Raw genomic sequence first — 17,010 nt, 5'->3', positions numbered from 1 at the left:
CTAGAGGATGACCCTGTTCTGGAAGGCCATGTCCATGCAGTCATTGCAACAGTCTCATCCTCTTATGTGAAATAGTCACACTTGTCCTGTACCATAGGGTCATGGGAGACTCTGTGCTAGCTGTTGATGGGCAAAAGGCGCGGTAAACACTTTTATGCACAGATACACAAATCTGCTATTTTGTCCTGCCAAGGTTTGTAGAAGTTGCCATTAGAAGAGAGGATGGTTGAGAGATGACACAAATCCACAGCAGACTCTCACCCAGGTGTTCCAGGTTGGAGGTTTCAAGGACTGAAATCACTTTAGTGTGCTGTGAAGTGCTTCATTACAAACATCGCTTTTCCACTGGCAGTTGAGTTAGGCATTAAAACACAATCGGTTACAGTTTGATACTCAAAATTGTGGAACACTTAGTGCTCAGGGACCTACGGGAGAAAGTCAAGAAGATTCAGCATGAGAAGCTGACGAGGTGAGGCGAGTGCTCTTTACACGAGTGATGACTGCCATGAGTTATATGATGGTCCAACAACTACTGGATCAAATTAACGGATGTGGATGAAGTTTAAATAGAAAAAGATTTCTGTTCTTTCTAGGTCACACACTTCATCACCATGAGAAAGTACTGTTTGTTTTCATCAAATAACATGCACACCATCACTTAATAAATGTGTTGAAACTCTTTTGGCTTGTAGCAGCTGAAAGATCAAGGTTTACGTGCAATGGATGAAAATTAAAGACAAAACCTTAAAAAAATCACATTGCAAAAATTAGGACGGTAACAACTGACTCCCTGTTTTCTCCTTCCACATGTAATTGGAAAGATTCATGGAGACAGAATATAAAGCATGTGTCTTTAAAGTGATCCTGAGAGAATCCAGATCGCCAGGTTTACTTGTTCAAAAAGGCAGAGGGCAGCACAGGAATGGATAGTGTGGAAGTCATTAGAATACAACCTCCCATGCTGCTGGCTCAACTACCAGACTCTTTGATTTAAACCCTCCCTTCAGTCCATTCTTCTAACAGCAAACACCACATGCTGCATCTCTCACAGCATTCATCCAACATCAAACAGACGATACTGTTATTATTTTTCTGGATGTTAGCATAACTGAAAGAAACCAGAGATCAGAATCAAAACATTTTAACTGGTTTTTAAAAAATGTTTGTACATAATTATCATACCACATCTGCTTTTTGTGTTGATTGCATTTATTCAGCCGCATGATTTCTTTTGATTGGCTTCCCTAAAATCAGACCGAACAGTACACTTGGGGATTCTGCAGTGTTTACTTGTACTTTATCCCTTTTTGACCTTCACTGCAAATTAATCATGATCTCCCTGAGATAAACCCTTACATTTCAAAGTCTAGGGGTATGCAGTATGTGTCAATATGATTAATGATTCCAATGCAGGAATGACAAGGTTAAAAAGCTTTAATTTATATAAATGGATTAAATGTCAATAAATAACTATTTAGAAAACAGCTCTTCTTAGGTTCTATGTTTGTATATCAGCACATTTTGTGACATGCTTCCTCTAGACCCTGACCTTACAATGGACATGTACATATTTTTAACATCTACAGTGTGTCCAGTTAGAGTTTCTATGTGAAAGGAGTCTATTGTCAACCTTGTGACTGACTGATGGAGAATGATCACCATTGCACATGACCTCTGTGAGTGTAGAGTGAGAGAAAAGTGCAATGGTATGCCCCAAAGGTCATGAACATTCATCATAATTTGAAAACAAAAAACTTAACAACACTAATGCATCCTCATGAAAAAAGCCATATTTGATTGACACATGATTCTTTTTCTGATAGTTAAACATGTGGACAAACTGCCTGTAATCTGAACATTGGAGCGATTAAGCCGCAAGAGTCCAAATAAGGAGGTGGGTGGAGGGCCATGTAACACAGTGGATCCTCACTCAGGAGTCCGAGGGTCCGCTAATAAAAACTGTAAAGATCATCTTAGAACACACAAACTCAAAACATTCAACACATTTTACAACCAAAACTGCCCCCATCATCCACTGGGATGAGTCCCCACCCCCAAACATGGAAATATGGCCAGAGAAATATGCAGACGTTCCGTTTTCAAGGACTGAAACCTCCTATTCTGTTTCCCTGGTGAGGATGGGCTGAATAGGTCAAACGACTTTGGATATACTGCTGTTCAAAGGTTTAAAGCAACATTATGCAGCTATTTGATCTAAAGAATGGCAGCAGCAGGATGAGTCTTCAGCTACCCACAAGAAGAAGCTTCGTATTTCTCCTCATAGAACTGACTTCTTGCTCTGATAGACCCAAACTGAGTTTTTTTTGGTGAAGTAAATATTACCTGGCAAAGCCATCACTTGACAACAGGCATGGCCAACGCACTACTGGGCCCGAGGGCTGAGAAACTTTTGACAACAATGTCATCCTATATATTTTTTGAGGTTTTGAAATCTTCAAATTGAAAAATAATACCAATAGATATAACTTTTAAAATAAATAAAGTTAGATTTCACAATTTTTCTTGGTTATTTTTATGACACACAACGATGTGGATGAGCGCCACCTGGAAGGGCCCACTGTTAGCTGGCCTGTGTTGGACTTTTCAGCACCTAGTTGTACATCGGGCTGTTGAATGTAGCGTGGCACAGCTGCACTCCACTCAGAAAACAAAGCGGTTTCAAAGGGAAGCAGTGTCGATATCCAGCATGTCCAAGGATTAACAAGCTGGTTATGTGTGTTAGCTCTGATGCCTATCACAGATAATAAAGCAACCATTAGTTCACATTTAAACTCATTTAAAATAAGTTGCCAACCAGGAGCTATTGTCCATGTTCACACTTTGCTCATTTCCTATCATCTCCCTGTCTAAAGGCAAAAAAAAATGCTTCAAACAATTACTTAAAACAATCCTTTGAAGGCACAGCCAAGTGAGTTCAGGCCAACGTACATCATAAAGACAGATGTGCAACAACAACAACACACACACACACACACACCTCCTTCTGTCCTTTGGCTTAGGGGCGCGGGCGGACATGTGTCTTCAAAACCTCCTGGTCCCATATTTTGAAACAATAGTTTGTGGCAGCAGCAGTTACAAGTGTTCAGCAAGTTGTCAGAGTGACCGCTGAAATCTGTTTCTGATTAATTGGAAAAGCTCAGACTCATGTTGGAGTGGAGGAGGGGGGGAGCAGAGGAAACACAAACACTGACGCCATTAGTCACTTTCTCCCCTGAGCCTCCTCACTTTTATTTAATTCTGAACTTATGTTGCATGTTGAAAAAACACTCCTACACTTTAATCTGACGCTGTGTTATCTGCTAATTGTGTTTTTTTATTGAGTCATTCACAATAATTACTGTCCGTCCCTGAGACGTGAATGAAACTGGCTGACTCAATTAAAAATGGCTTGTAAATTATCAGATAGAATGGCTAGAGCCACCTTTTGGTGCTGTGAGTGTTATGTAAAGTAACTGATAATTGGTAATTATGCATGCAGTGATAATTACCAGGAATACAAGGTCACCTCCCACTCAGTCAGCGTCTATTTATCACAGACTCATCTTACTGTATTTTAGAAAACAACTGTGGTTATTCATGTCACTTCTGTTTTATCTTTATCTTATCGCTTAAGGCTGATGTTTTCCTACAGGACATATGAGCTCAGACATAGAGCCAACACCTCCGTCTGAGTCTTGCACATGCTGATTTCTTCTTAGTCTGATTTCTAGAAAAGACATCTACTGTCGTGCCAGCAACACTTAAGGTTCTGAGAAAGTGATCCTAATGAGAGTATGTAATGACTGGATAATGAAAAGCCGCCATTTTGTGTGTGTTTCTTTTTCAGTCAATTTGGAAAATTTTTCTAAGATTAAGCTCAGAGCAGTTAAGACAGCCATTACAAAACCTGGAAAACATTCTTTCCAAACAGCTCAACTTTGTTGTTAAATGCACTTGGCTGTATTCAGGCCTGTGTGTGCCATTCCTTCATTTAATGGCGTTTACAGCTTGTTTTCATCATAGCGAAATTTCCCTGCTTGGGTGAATAACGTATTCTATTCTATTCTATTCTATTCTAGTGTGAAAACCCATGAATATGTGAAAAAGTGTTTTTGTGTGTTTGTCACACTTAAATGTTTCAGATTAAACAATCAGACAAAAAATAACACAAGTAAACAAAAATGTAGGTTTTAAATGGCCCTGTGTGAAACTGTGATGCCCCCCTGAACCTAATAACTGGTTGCAGCAACAACTGCAATCAAGCGCTGGTTAACTGGCAATGAGTCATTTAAGCCATTCAGAGGTGGTATTGCTAGTGTGTTTTTTGGATCATTGCATGTGCTTCAGCCTGAGATCACGAACAGATGGCTTCTTCAGACAGCAGAATTCATGGTTCCGTTTATCACAGCAAGTCTTCCAGGTCCTGAGGCAGCAAAACAGCCTCAGACCATCACAACTACCACCACCATATATTTTACTGTTGGTATGATGTTGCTTTTCTGAAATGTTGTGTTGCTGTTACAGCAGATGTAATGGGACACACACCTTCTCATCAGTCCACAGAGCATTTTTCCCAAAAGTCTTCAGAATCAGAATCAGAATCAGAATCAGAATCATGTTTATTGCCATGTAAGTGAAGGGGGTTCACATTACTAGGAATTTGCCTTTGATTGGTGCATACAAAGAACATATAACAATTAACATGCAATAAGATAAAATCATAAAGATGTTTTCTGGCAAAACTGGGACGAGCCTTTATGTTCCTTTTGCTCAGCATCATCATCTTGAATAATAAACACCTTCACTTCATTCATTGTGTGTTTACTTGTGTTATTTTGGTTGAATAATATATTATTATTATTATTATTATTATTATTATTATTATATTTTTCTCGAACAAACACAAATACACACATCTCCTCCTGCCCGTTACAACCATTCAGCATGTTGTCAGAGCGATAGCTGAAATCTGTTTCTGATTATTTGGACGAGCTCAGACTCTTGGTGGGGTGTAGAAGGGAGCAGAGGAAACACAAGAGCTGTATAAAAATACAATAAATCATTTTACACGCATTGACAAATTTGGCATAAATCTGCATCTCATTGTTAAATTTGAGACATTTAACCGTTCTTACCACCCATGTTGAAAGCAACATCCCCAGACATTCCTCAGGGATGAATCAGTGAAACACTAAAATGTTTTACTGAAAATTTGTATTTAAAAAAAATATTTTTATGCTCATGTTTATGAAAACTAACTGAAACTTAAAAGGCACTTTATAAAGAACACTGCATGACCCATCATCCAACAATCATCCATGTTCCTGTAGGCATCTTTTCACATGCTTACCCTAGACTGTCTGTCATCTATTCTTCATTATTTTTAATAATCACTGATCCAAATCACCAGGGCCTTGGGCTAAATATGCCTGGGATAATCACATCTTAATTGTTTACAGGAAGCAAACAGAGGGTCTAAGAAACAGGTACAGCTGCTTATGCAGTCATGATCTCAGTGCATCACTGCTGAGATTACATAACATGTTTTCATATTTTCGTTTTTCATATATGAGCCTGTTCTTTCCGTGGTGTCTGAATACTTTTTCATTGATTAATTTAACCTGTTATTGATTACCAGATGATCACATGATGATGCACATGCAGCTCAAGAACCCTAAGAACATGTTTGTCGTTTCTGCTCTCATATGAACCTGGTAGGCATACAACCTCGAGGTGTTAATCTAGTTGGCATTGAAACCACCTATAACTAACTGAGCACATTAAACCAACATCATTCAAGAGTTACTGAGCTTCTTTTCTATTTTGCAACTTTCTTTCATAAATGTGCTGACAAATCTCAAACAACAGTAAAGAAAGAATGTTGTACAATACCGTGTAATCTGTCATTATGTCTAATGCTGTCTTGGTCTAGGATTTTCTCATGACCTGTGAATTTCATAACATGAGTCAGTATTACTCAGAAAGTGGGAATGCTTCAGAAATCAGGGGAACATTGTGTCTTTGTAAGCGGTCCTCGGGGTTCTGATGGTCTGAAATGACCTCAAGCCCAGATTTGACAGTCTGGCATCATAAAAAGTGTGGATTCATAAGGCCAGACAGTTGATTTACACGTGTTAATCATTCAGTTATAACTAGATCATATGAAGGACAAGATAACTTTTTTTAATGCAGTGATAAACCACTACTTTCCCTTGTATATAATATTTATTATAAACACTTAAAAGCAGGAGCTGACAGATTTAACAATAAAATTATAGTGAGTGTTAAAGTCCAGAAAGCCAGACTCACATGTGTTTTAAATTGTCACATCTATTTTTTGTCTGGCAAAAACATGAATACTGTATATTATTGACTGGAATCAAATGGATTGGATTATAAGAACTGCATAAATGAAACTAATAAAACCAAATATTATTTGCTTAATATGAATTAGCAGAAATTAGAAGTACTGTATAGTAACGGGAAGATCTCAGACAGAGTATTTTTCTTTTCCAAATATATTTATTATGTGTAGGCGATTCTATTTTTGTTCAGGCAGCAGTTAGTCGTCACAGGCTACGTCATTGAGGACCCTTCAGGACAACATGGCAGCCAGTAGTACGAAGTCTGTTCTGTTCGTTTGTTTGGGTAAGAGACGTTTATTAAGGTGTTTAGTCAAACCTTACAAATGTGAGCGTTTAAAACTGCTTCCAAAGTACCGATTCGGAAAACTTGAGCTTTTTGTTGGATCTAAGAGCGCTAGCTTGAATGTTTCAGCCTGGCTAAGCCGCTCTCAATGAATGTTGCGTTGCTGTCACGTAAACTTCATGCTCCAGTTTTAATTGGTAGGAACTCACACATTTGCTCTCTGTGACCGGAACATCTTTGTGGAAACGTCGAACAACATTTCTTTATTTTATTTAAGTTATGTTTGTTTGTGAAAACTTCCCGGAAATGTTACATCAGGAAGTGTCAGGTGCTCTACGCTGACTTACGGTATTTCCCCAGGAACACATGTGCTATAAGTTAAAAACATTTAAGAGCACAAGAAAAAATCTGGGACCAATTTTCTTTTTGTTTGTTTTGAGGATTTACTTAATTTAGTAGTAGTATAGAAAATTAAATGCTGAAAAAAGTCACTTTTTTTCAATATAATTTATTAAACTATCAACATTTCTGCATTGCTTGGCCAAGCTTTGTAATGTGGTTGTCATGCCTTCTTCCCAGCATAGATCTAGTTTTCAGCTCACTTTCTTGGATCAAATGATGTGACACATGCCGTAATGAATCTTCACAGGGCCCTCTGTGTCAAACTAAAGGCCACATCCGGCCCGGATTTAAAATCTCCTGTCCTGCTTCATGTCTCATCACCCTTTATGTTATATCCTAAATTGGTAAACAGGTAGAGAAATGAACGTCTCATACAGTCTCACAGTGGTTCAGTGGTATAGCAGGGTTGTCTAGTAACCGGAAGGTTGGCGGTTCGATCCCAACTCCTCCCTACACTGTTGTGTGTCTTGGGCACGACACTTTAGCTGCATAGCCTCCAGTGTACTCACTGGTGTAAGGCGCTCTTTGTTGGGCTGCCTTAAGCAATTTCCCCATTGTGGGACTAATAAAGGTTTCAAATTTAATTTAATCTTTTCTGCCATGCTGTGGAGGATTTCAAATGTCAGTTCTATGTTTACACAATAGGAGGATGTATAATGTGTCTTTGCATCTTCTCTTATACACCAGCCTTTTACTCTTGTTGTAATGTTACTGTTTGATCTACATGTTAATATATTATAACATTAATATTGATAATATTAATTGGTGGTTTTGTTTTTGAACAGGAAACATCTGCAGGTCCCCCATTGCTGAAGCTGTCTTCAGGAAGATGGCTACTGATGCTGGCGTTGTTGACAAGGTAGAGTCTTCATCAGTTCATTGTGACAATGTTTAATAATACCGTTTTTTAATCAAATGATCTATAGGATTTTTGGTTATATTTTTGCAAATTTCCATGGCATGCATGCAATGCTACATTAATTAAATCGATACAAATCTGTTTACATTGGCATTAATGGATGAGGTGTTTTGATTGTTTACTTGATTATTGAGTGTATTGATGTGGCATTTGTCTTTACATGAAATACTGTGACCGCTTGAGAAATGGTCACTGTGCTTTTTAAATACAACGTTTTAGTCAGAACATTTGCCCCTAGTTTAAGCTATGAAATGACTTTTATAATTCTGTCCTCAAGAGTCCACCATTGTGCAGCAAATGCTGAACAGCATGTAATGTCTGTGGATTATAAATCACTTTTACTATGTTGTTGTTGTTCCCCCGTGCTCTGCTAGTGGAGGATAGACAGTGCTGCCACCTCCACCTATGAAATAGGAAACCCTCCAGACGACCGTGGTCAAGCCTGCATGAAGAAGCATGGTGTGCCCATGAGGCACGTGGCCAGGCAGGTACGACCTCTACACCTGCTGTAGCAGTAGCCCCGTTTTGTTCTCTGTTGTTGCAGTGGGTCATTGACAGTGGTGCCACATCCGACTGGAATATAGGCAGCTTACCGGATGCCCGTGGTCAGGCCTGCCTCAGGAAGCATGGCATTGAGACGAGCCATAGGGCCCGACAGGTACAGCCAGACGTGCAGTGGCTCCTCTCTCTTTACTTGTGTGTGTGTGAGATGCTGCTCTGTTGTTTGAGAGTATTTAAACCCCAAAAACTATACCAGCCGGTCCTGTATTGTTGCTTGGTGTTAATTTTTTAATATCCCAGCAAATAAATACAGACATAAATAGTCTCATTTATAAGGCCCCTACTTACCGGTAATCAGCGTTGACCTTACTGTATGATTGTTTTGTTGTGTTTTCCACTTGTAGGTTAATACATGCAGTGATGAATTCTGTCTTGACTGTTTTTATATGATGTTTTTCTAAATTTTGACACAGTAGTCTTATTATCTTAAAGCATATGTATTTGATTGTCCATGAAAGTGATAAAGAACCTGCTGGCCAGGCATGTGTCAGCGGTGTAAAATGACGGAACCTGTGGTGTGTATGAAATATTGATGAAGTCAATGTAGCAATCATCATATCACACATGTTTCAAATCCTGAAACAGGCCTGAAATTACACCAAGATGTTTATTCGTGTAGAGCCTTCAGGCCTTATGCTGTGCTGGCTTATCCTCAGAGCAACTCCTACTCCCCGGTGTCCGTCCAACGCTCCTTTTCCCTGAGAGAACTCTGGGGTTTCACCCCGTGCTTGAGATCTGCTGTCTCCTTGGTTTGTCTCACTGCAAACCCGTTCCATCAGACCCTCATCTAATCTTCACAAAGCAGGGATGGAGAGGCTCACCCCTTGGCTTAAACCCAGCCAAATCCACACAATGAGTTTTGACAAGCTTTTGTTTTTTCCTCTTCTCTTCTATCACCCTTTATCGTTTCTGTGGCTGGCTTTTGCTCTCACCCGCTCATTTTGCTGAACTTCTGGTACGGCCAGTATCCAAGCAGACTGGCCAAGGCAGAGATCAGTTTTAGAACATTAAATCCTCAAATAAATAAATGTGTTTGTTTAGTAAGACAAACAGGCTGCAAAGTGATCCATAGCAAGTAACACATAAGATAAGTGTTCATCTCTTATCAAATGTTACTGACCGGTCGTTAGATTTAAGAGGGTTGAAATGCTGATTTCGTACTCGTCAATATGGTTATCGCTGAATCAACATTTTTGGAATGAACATCACTTTAAGCCAAAATACCATCATCCTGCTGTAATCTCATTAATTTCACCTTTCATCGTTTTAGTTCTGATGCTGCACAGATCGGATTTACAAGCGCGGCCCTCAGCGTTTCTCACCACTAGAAGAAGAACAAATACAGCATATAAAGATGTTATAAATCTGTCAATTGACTTGTATTATAGGGAGCACAGTACATCAGGCATAAACATGTTTTATTAATCATTATCATGCAACTGTGCAAAGCAATATGCTTTGTTATCTACATATTTGCATATTTGTTATTGATTTTAACTTTTGATTAGAGGTGTTTTTTTTCGAACATAACACACAGTTATAAATAATGCAAAGGTGGTCGATCAATGAAAAACGAATACTTTTCTTACTATATACTTTAGTGTACTCTATACTAACTTTAAAATATACTGAATAAAATTTGACCTTTTATTATACATGTTATTATAGAGACATGCAGTGCAAAAACATTCTGCATACCAAGAATATAGCAACAATAAAATCTGATAGGAAAAAATACAAAAGAGAAATAAGAAATAATATTTATATATATAAATATATACACACTACCGTTCAAAAGTTTGCAGTCAACAGGCCAGTTCTACAGCTCAGCTGTGCTAACATAATTTCACAGGAGTTTTCTAATCAATTTGTTTAACACGATTAGCTAACACAATGTACCATTAGAACATAGAAATGGTGGTTGCTGGAAAAGGGCCTCTGTATACCTTTGTATATATTCCATTTAAAAATCAGCCTTTTCTAACTAGAACAGTCATTTACCACATTAAAAATGGACTGATTACTGTAATATCTTCACTGAAAAAAAAAAACATTTTTTTAAAAATAAAGACATTTGTGAGTGACCCCAAACCTTTGAACGGTAGTGTATACATATATAATAATATATATAGATAACTGGGAAAAATCCTCCCACTCATTATTTTTAACTTTTGTTTGTGTTGTGTAAAAATATATAAAAATACTTTTTTTAAAACATTCTCCAAATTATGTTGCCAAACATTTTTAAACCTATAAGTTTTAAATGTAGGAAAAGCATCAACAGTGATTATAACATTAACAACTCCTATTCATTCTTATATAAACAAGCCTGCACAGTCTCAGGACTTTAAACTGTTACACTCTTTTACACCGGTGCTTTCCACACACACCCATAGTTGTTTTTAGTACAGTTTTACAATATCATCCCTTCACTTTTTTTTTATCTGTACTTGACCTTTGTGATCTGCATCTCCCTGTTCATTCCTTATTTGCAATAAAAACCTCCCAGCTCACTCTCAGCCAAATCTCTCAGAAATCAAACCAAGGTTTCTGTCAGGCTGGCAAGGAGGACTTTTTTTTTTATAAAGGATTATCGCTGCTTCATTGAGACTGAAAGCACAGAGTAGACAGGAGCAAAGAGATCAACAGGCACTGCGATTATGATCTCCACAGATTATCACTGTGTGAGAAAGAAGGTGTGAGAAATACAGCGATGTGGGAAAATAAAGAGAAAAGGTGAAAACAAACATCTGTTTACTCTTCTGTGATTGATGGTTATCACATGTCGACACCTGGAGCAATGGTCCTCACTGCTTCTCCTTAACATTCCTATAAACATTTAGGGTGCTGCCTGTGTTTTATCGCTGCTTGTTCCATTAAATCATCAGCGAACACCCCCCCCCTCTATATGCTTACAAATGTACAGCTTTCCCTCTCATAACCCAGCCAATAATAACAGCACGTGCACTTAGATTTTATACTACATGCTGTGCTAATAGTTTTCATCACAACAGGAGGGCACGGCTGTAACTTTTCACTCTGTCTGCTGCTGTTTGTTCAGTCGGTCTCTTTCAGAAGTCAGAGTTGCTGTCAGAGTCAGTGTCACCAGCAATACGCTGAGCTTCCTGTGACCTCTTTAGTAAAACCGCATTGTAACAGTAGGAGCTTATATGTGAAGGCCATATGAGGCCATTATAGTAACAGGGGAACTTTGCTACACTGAAGTAATGAATGGATGTAAATGTGGACCACACATGTATGATCTGATGTTTGATTTCTGTCGTTTTGCCTTTATTATGAGTTAGGAGGTGTATATCAGTGAGAAGACAGTCTTTGTTTAATAATGATTGATTTTTACTACACAAGATTCAAAGCAAGGGCCGGAGGGAGGCTCCGCTGGCCGTATTGTGTATCCACGCAGAGCCAAAAGTAATATTTGGTTTGTTCTGCATTGCTTTCCTACTTCCAGGTGACCAAGGATGATTTCATGAGCTTCCAGTACATTCTGTGTATGGACGAAAGCAATTTGAGGTACGGTTATCTCACCCCACAGCAGAAGTGTTTATTTGTTCTGTGCATACGGACACACACAGATGCCGAAGACACTGGTGTCATGGGTTAAGTGTCCCGTCTAACTTCTTAATGGGCGCCTGGGATCAAAAAAACATTTGCTTCCCTTGAAAGGGGTCAAATTAGGTTGCGCTGCTAACTGTCTCGACAGTCATCTAAGCTATTCCTTCAGATCCACATATAAATGGGGGTAACATTGAGCTTGTAGGTGAATGCCTTCCTTTAATGAGCAATATCCTTTCTTAAGCTCTTTCCAAAGGTCAGGGGGAGGGATATTTTTTTGCTACTTTGAACGTTTAGGGATCATTTTGAGATCACATGCCTATGGCAGATCTGATCTGTAAGCAGCTTACTGAGTTCTTTGGATGCCTCGTCTTTGCTCTTTCTGCAGTTTTTCCTCCTTTCTCCCCCACATATTTTTTTCCTCAAGGCTAGCCAGACTGAGAGAGTTCATTAATTGTTTGACCTTAAATTTAAGAGGTTTAGTTGTTATTCTCTGCACTCCTAAGGTTCACAGAATTGTCCTTAATGATTATAGATGAGGGAAATCACATGAATGTTATTAATATCCAATGACATTTAGGGTAAGGTAGATGTCCCACTTCGTATCTAAATGGGAGCCAAACACTCCAGTATACTTAAAAAGGTTTTTTTATTCTGATCCAGCGGTCACATGCTCATGGCCATGCACAACGTTGAAGTGTTTCCCTTGTTTCCTGCTCTGTTCTACTGGAGTTACATTTTTTTTTCTCTCTGGTCTCCACAGTGATTTGAACAGGAAGGCAAAGTCAGTAAACGACTACCGAGCAAAGATTGAGCTTCTTGGTTCATATGACCCTCAGAAGCAGCTGATCATCAAAGACCCGTATTATGTAAGTATTCAAGCAAATTCTTAGGTATTTCCAGTGTAATGAAGAAGATTCCTCTGTGTTTGATCTTATTAATCCACATATTAAGAGGATATATTTAATATTTTAGGGCAGCAGGCCTGTCCAATGGTATTGCTGTCAAAATCACTTGAACAAGAACATTTGAGTTTTCTGCCAAGAACGGGCTGAACGACATCCTTTACTTAAATATCAGCAATCCAGCGTGCCACGTTAACACCTGAGTGCTATTTTAGATGAATGACAAACTCTCATAACCTGAGAGGCAGGTGGTTTATTACACAGGACCATCAAGGAAGTCATCCCTTTACTAACACTTTAAAAATACACAGCCAGATATAACATAGTTATTACAGCCTTTTAACCAATCAGATCACTCTTGCCAAAGGAAATATCCAAAAACTGTTTCATTTGTGATGCAACCTGTTTAGATGCTGACATTTTTGGTTGTGAATGAACTGTAGCTGCTAGCAGCCCCACACAGCACTCTGATTGAACTCTGGTTAATAACTTAAAAAATAAATACATTTCCTACAGCTATTTTTTTTATGAACAAACACAGCTTTCCCTCACGGCAGCTCCCTACAACTATAAGAGTCCCAGCTGCGCATGTACCAGAAACCCAAACAACAGCTTACTGTAATGAGAGGCTGTTTGTTGGTGCACATATGGAACACATACTCCTTTTAAGTAATATATAATAGCACTTTCTTCAATCAACCTACTTAACATTCAGATGTTGAGGTCACTTTTTGATTCAGACTTTGCTAAATGCTGATTGCAACATTTTCAACTGCTTTAAACTTCAAGTAAGAAGGGTACTGATGAAAGAATCTCTGAGGTTATTTCACAAAAGTAGTTGACATGCAAGTTTCGGATTATGTGTGGTCCCACGGCGCATACAAAGAAACGGATAAAATAAAAAAATTGCTGTCACGGCCTCTGAAGCTAAGTGTAAAACAAATTTAACGGTAAATTTCGAAAGTAACAACTGAAGGAACGTGTTGTCCAGTCCTTCCTTTAACGGCCGTGTTCCTCTACAACGTATTACATATCATGAGAAGAGTTTGTCAGACAAAATAAAGAACAGGAAGTGTTGCACACTGCAGCCATTTGAAGTAAATTTATAGTTTTGGATGGTGCATGTCAGTCTTCAGGTGCATGTGGTTGTTCTGAGAGAGAATTCAGTCTCTACAGGGAGACATGGGATCCTGTCCAGGCCTGTTTCATGCAGTAAACAGCAACAAAACTATACAGAGCAGACTGTAGGCAGTAAAATGGCTCAATTGCTCACTTGAAAACAAAACTTTCCTGACGGTACACAACACAGAGCTTTAACTCAGCTGTTTATTTAATTACTTGGATATCAGTGTGAGGAATATTTTCTGGTTTCAGATCGGTTTGGCTTTTCACGCTCCATGGCTCACTCATCCCTTTTGTTCTTTACATGCTTTCTCTGCAGTTGAAAGCCCTGCCAGATGATTTGGACAGGGGCTCTTGGCTGCTTTTTATCTTCTTGAGCATTAAAAGTGGGGAAAAAAAGGCTAGAGTTGGAAGAGCACAGGGGAAGTTGGGGAAGGTTTTTGAACAGTGATGATAACTCGTCAGTGTAAATCTCAACATCCTGCGGGCACTTTGTATTTTACCAATTTATTTGAATAAATAGTAATACCTCTCATGATAAGTAATAATTTTCATCTGTGGTCATATTGGAAGATGTGCGCCGAGAGCTCTGTTAGACTAATCATGTTGTATTTGTTCATATCTTTGTTTCTGTATTACATGTCTTGGACCGTGCATCCCACATAAAACCGTCATCAAATTATCAGTGATGTGGCTGGTGGTTAACCGCTGTGGCAACTGTAGTGGGTTATATTAGCTTTTCAGATTTTGGCTTTGTGCTCCATGTTTCCCTGCAGCATGCAGGACTCTATATAAAGCTAATGTGGGTTTGGAGTCCTGTAAGTGCTTTGGACACTTTTTGAATTGTGGTCCCCCGCCAGCAACCACACAGCCAACGCAATCAGTGTCAGTGTGTCAGGGTAAATGGAGACACATGTTTCTTATCTGTTTAGTGCAGATCTAATGTTGAACTTCCAGCCTGAAGTCCTAAAACTGACACATTGATTACCAGTATTAATTCACCAGGAAACAGTTTAGCTCTGATAAGCTACTTCCTGCACAGGTCCTGATCACTCACTGCAGCTATCAATTAACTGAAATATAAACAGTTGTAGTTGTGCCAACATCAGGTGTGCTTTTAGTCATGCTGGGCTAGACTGAAGTATTTTGGCAACTGTTTGATGGTTTTACTTGCAGCAGACTGCGACTTGAGATGGCCAGCGGTTGAATTCTGATGGTTTGGGGGTGTTCATGCAGCATGATATGCTGTCTGCTCTGTGTACGTGCTACATGACCAGAAGAACCAGAGGAAACAGGCTGTGGTACTGCCTTTGGCCAAATGAGTAGAAAACTTTCATTACCCATAATGCACTGGGAAGTGAAACTTTGATAGCTCCTGATAATAACTGGGACAATCTATGTGCTAGTGGGTACAATACAATACAATAGTATTATTTCACACAGTATTCTGTTCAACTGTTAGCATGCTAACTTTGCTAAAGTAATACAGTGACCATTCTCCTAAACCTGTTATTGTGACATTAGCACTTAGCTCATTGTGTCACTGTCCCAAAACATAAGCACGCCAGCATGCTAAGGTTATACTTGCTAAATTTGAACCTGTTAGCATTGTTGTTGAAATGTTAGCACTTAGCTCAACAGGTGAGCTAAGTGAGAGCCTCACAGAGCTGTGGTGTTATATCAGCTTAGCTTTTTATTGGCAAAGTGGCTGTGAATCATTTTTAAAACCAAAAAGGTCAAATGATTCCTCATCAATCATTTCAATTTTGGGCATTTTATAATCATTAAATGCTAATCAAGATACATGGATAATGTAATTGTCAGTGTTTGCAGCTGTGTTGTTGTTGTTGTTACTACAGATAATTGTGTAAACAATCTATCAACAGTCTCTATTGTGCCATGTGTACCACAACATGAATACCACATTATGAATATAAAAATGTCAATTTCTTGGCCATGTAATCACAATATTTCAATGTAATGAGACTTTCTGCATTTGAACTGTTGAAATCAGAAATCCAAAAGAACTTTTGGCTTCTCTACTAAACGTTCTGTTACCAAATTTGAGCACGGACATGAGTTCTTAGAAAGTTAAAGCCAGTTGGCATCAATCTTCAGTATTTGGTATGAAAAGAAAATCATTTCTTCTTCTGTTTTCACTTGCAGCAGGTGCGAGTAGTAGTTTGGCGAAATCATTTCATATTTATCTTTTTCCATGTTGTGTCTCTTAGGGAAGCGATGAAGACTTTGAGAAAGTGTATGAGCAGTGTGTACGATGCTGCGGCGCTTTCTTGGAGGCGAATTCTTAACAACTGACCTGTTCCTGAGTCACACGGAGGAACATGAATTATGAACCAAATATGTTTGGGCTGTGTTACACAAACACTTATCAGTATATCCCTCATGCAGATGTCACTGAATGGAACACCAGAATTCTTTAAATGTGTTTTAAATGTTATAATGAGTCCTGCGTACAGAATGTTGTATACTGTACATTCAGGTGATTAATAAAACAATTAAAGACGATGTGGCTCATAGAGATTTATGTTCCCTCCTCTGTTGTATTGCTAAATAAATAAATAAAAAAAACTGATTATTTATAGCCACAGAAGTTATTCAGCTCAGCGCCAATCACCACGAGAGGTAATACTCCCAAAACACTTCAAACCACACAAACAAATGACCATTAAGGGCAGTTTATCTTCAAATGGCAAAGCTGCAATTTCACCGCTGTAAGAGATAGATGGATGTAAGGCGGCTGTAAATCATTAAACAAGGGTGGAGTTCATGAAAAGATGAACCAAGTGGTGACTGGAGGGATTCCAGTTGTTAAAGAATTTCGTTTCAGGGCGGTTGTTTGTGTTTCTGTGAAAATATTAA

General features: G+C 38.7%; 1 protein-coding gene across 2 annotated transcripts; it reads left to right on the top strand.

Moving 5' to 3' along the window:
* Window positions 1-6,567: 6,567 nt before the first annotated feature.
* Window positions 6,568-16,656, top strand: acp1 (acid phosphatase 1). Of its 2 annotated transcripts, none has more exons than XM_028396708.1 (6): window positions 6,568-6,648; window positions 7,836-7,909; window positions 8,514-8,627; window positions 12,000-12,061; window positions 12,867-12,972; window positions 16,362-16,656. In XM_028396708.1, exons 1-6 carry the CDS (start codon window positions 6,606-6,608, stop codon window positions 16,437-16,439), a joined length of 477 nt encoding a protein of 158 aa, XP_028252509.1. In that variant the 5' UTR covers window positions 6,568-6,605; the 3' UTR covers window positions 16,440-16,656. The 2 variants fall into 2 exon arrangements, with proteins under 2 accessions (XP_028252509.1, XP_028252508.1); XM_028396707.1 differs by lacking the exon at window positions 8,514-8,627 and adding an exon at window positions 8,344-8,457.
* The last annotated feature ends 354 nt before the right edge of the window (window positions 16,657-17,010 follow it).

This window comes from Parambassis ranga, chromosome 24 (assembly GCF_900634625.1).
Source record: "Parambassis ranga chromosome 24, fParRan2.1, whole genome shotgun sequence".
Classification (NCBI taxonomy): domain Eukaryota; kingdom Metazoa; phylum Chordata; class Actinopteri; family Ambassidae; genus Parambassis; species Parambassis ranga.
Note: the sequence above shows the minus strand (reverse complement) of the source record. Positions and strands in the feature narration are given on the sequence as shown.

Excerpts from the sequence above, each read along its gene's own strand:
- acp1 (XM_028396708.1), top strand. The coding sequence starts at position 6,606 with ATGGCAGCCAGTAGTACGAAGTCTGTTCTGTTCGTTTGTTTGG. Across the intron at positions 7,910-8,513 it reads ATGCTGGCGTTGTTGACAAG|TGGGTCATTGACAGTGGTGC; the intron begins GTAGAGTCTTCA and ends CTGTTGTTGCAG. Across the intron at positions 12,062-12,866 it reads ATGGACGAAAGCAATTTGAG|TGATTTGAACAGGAAGGCAA; the intron begins GTACGGTTATCT and ends TGGTCTCCACAG.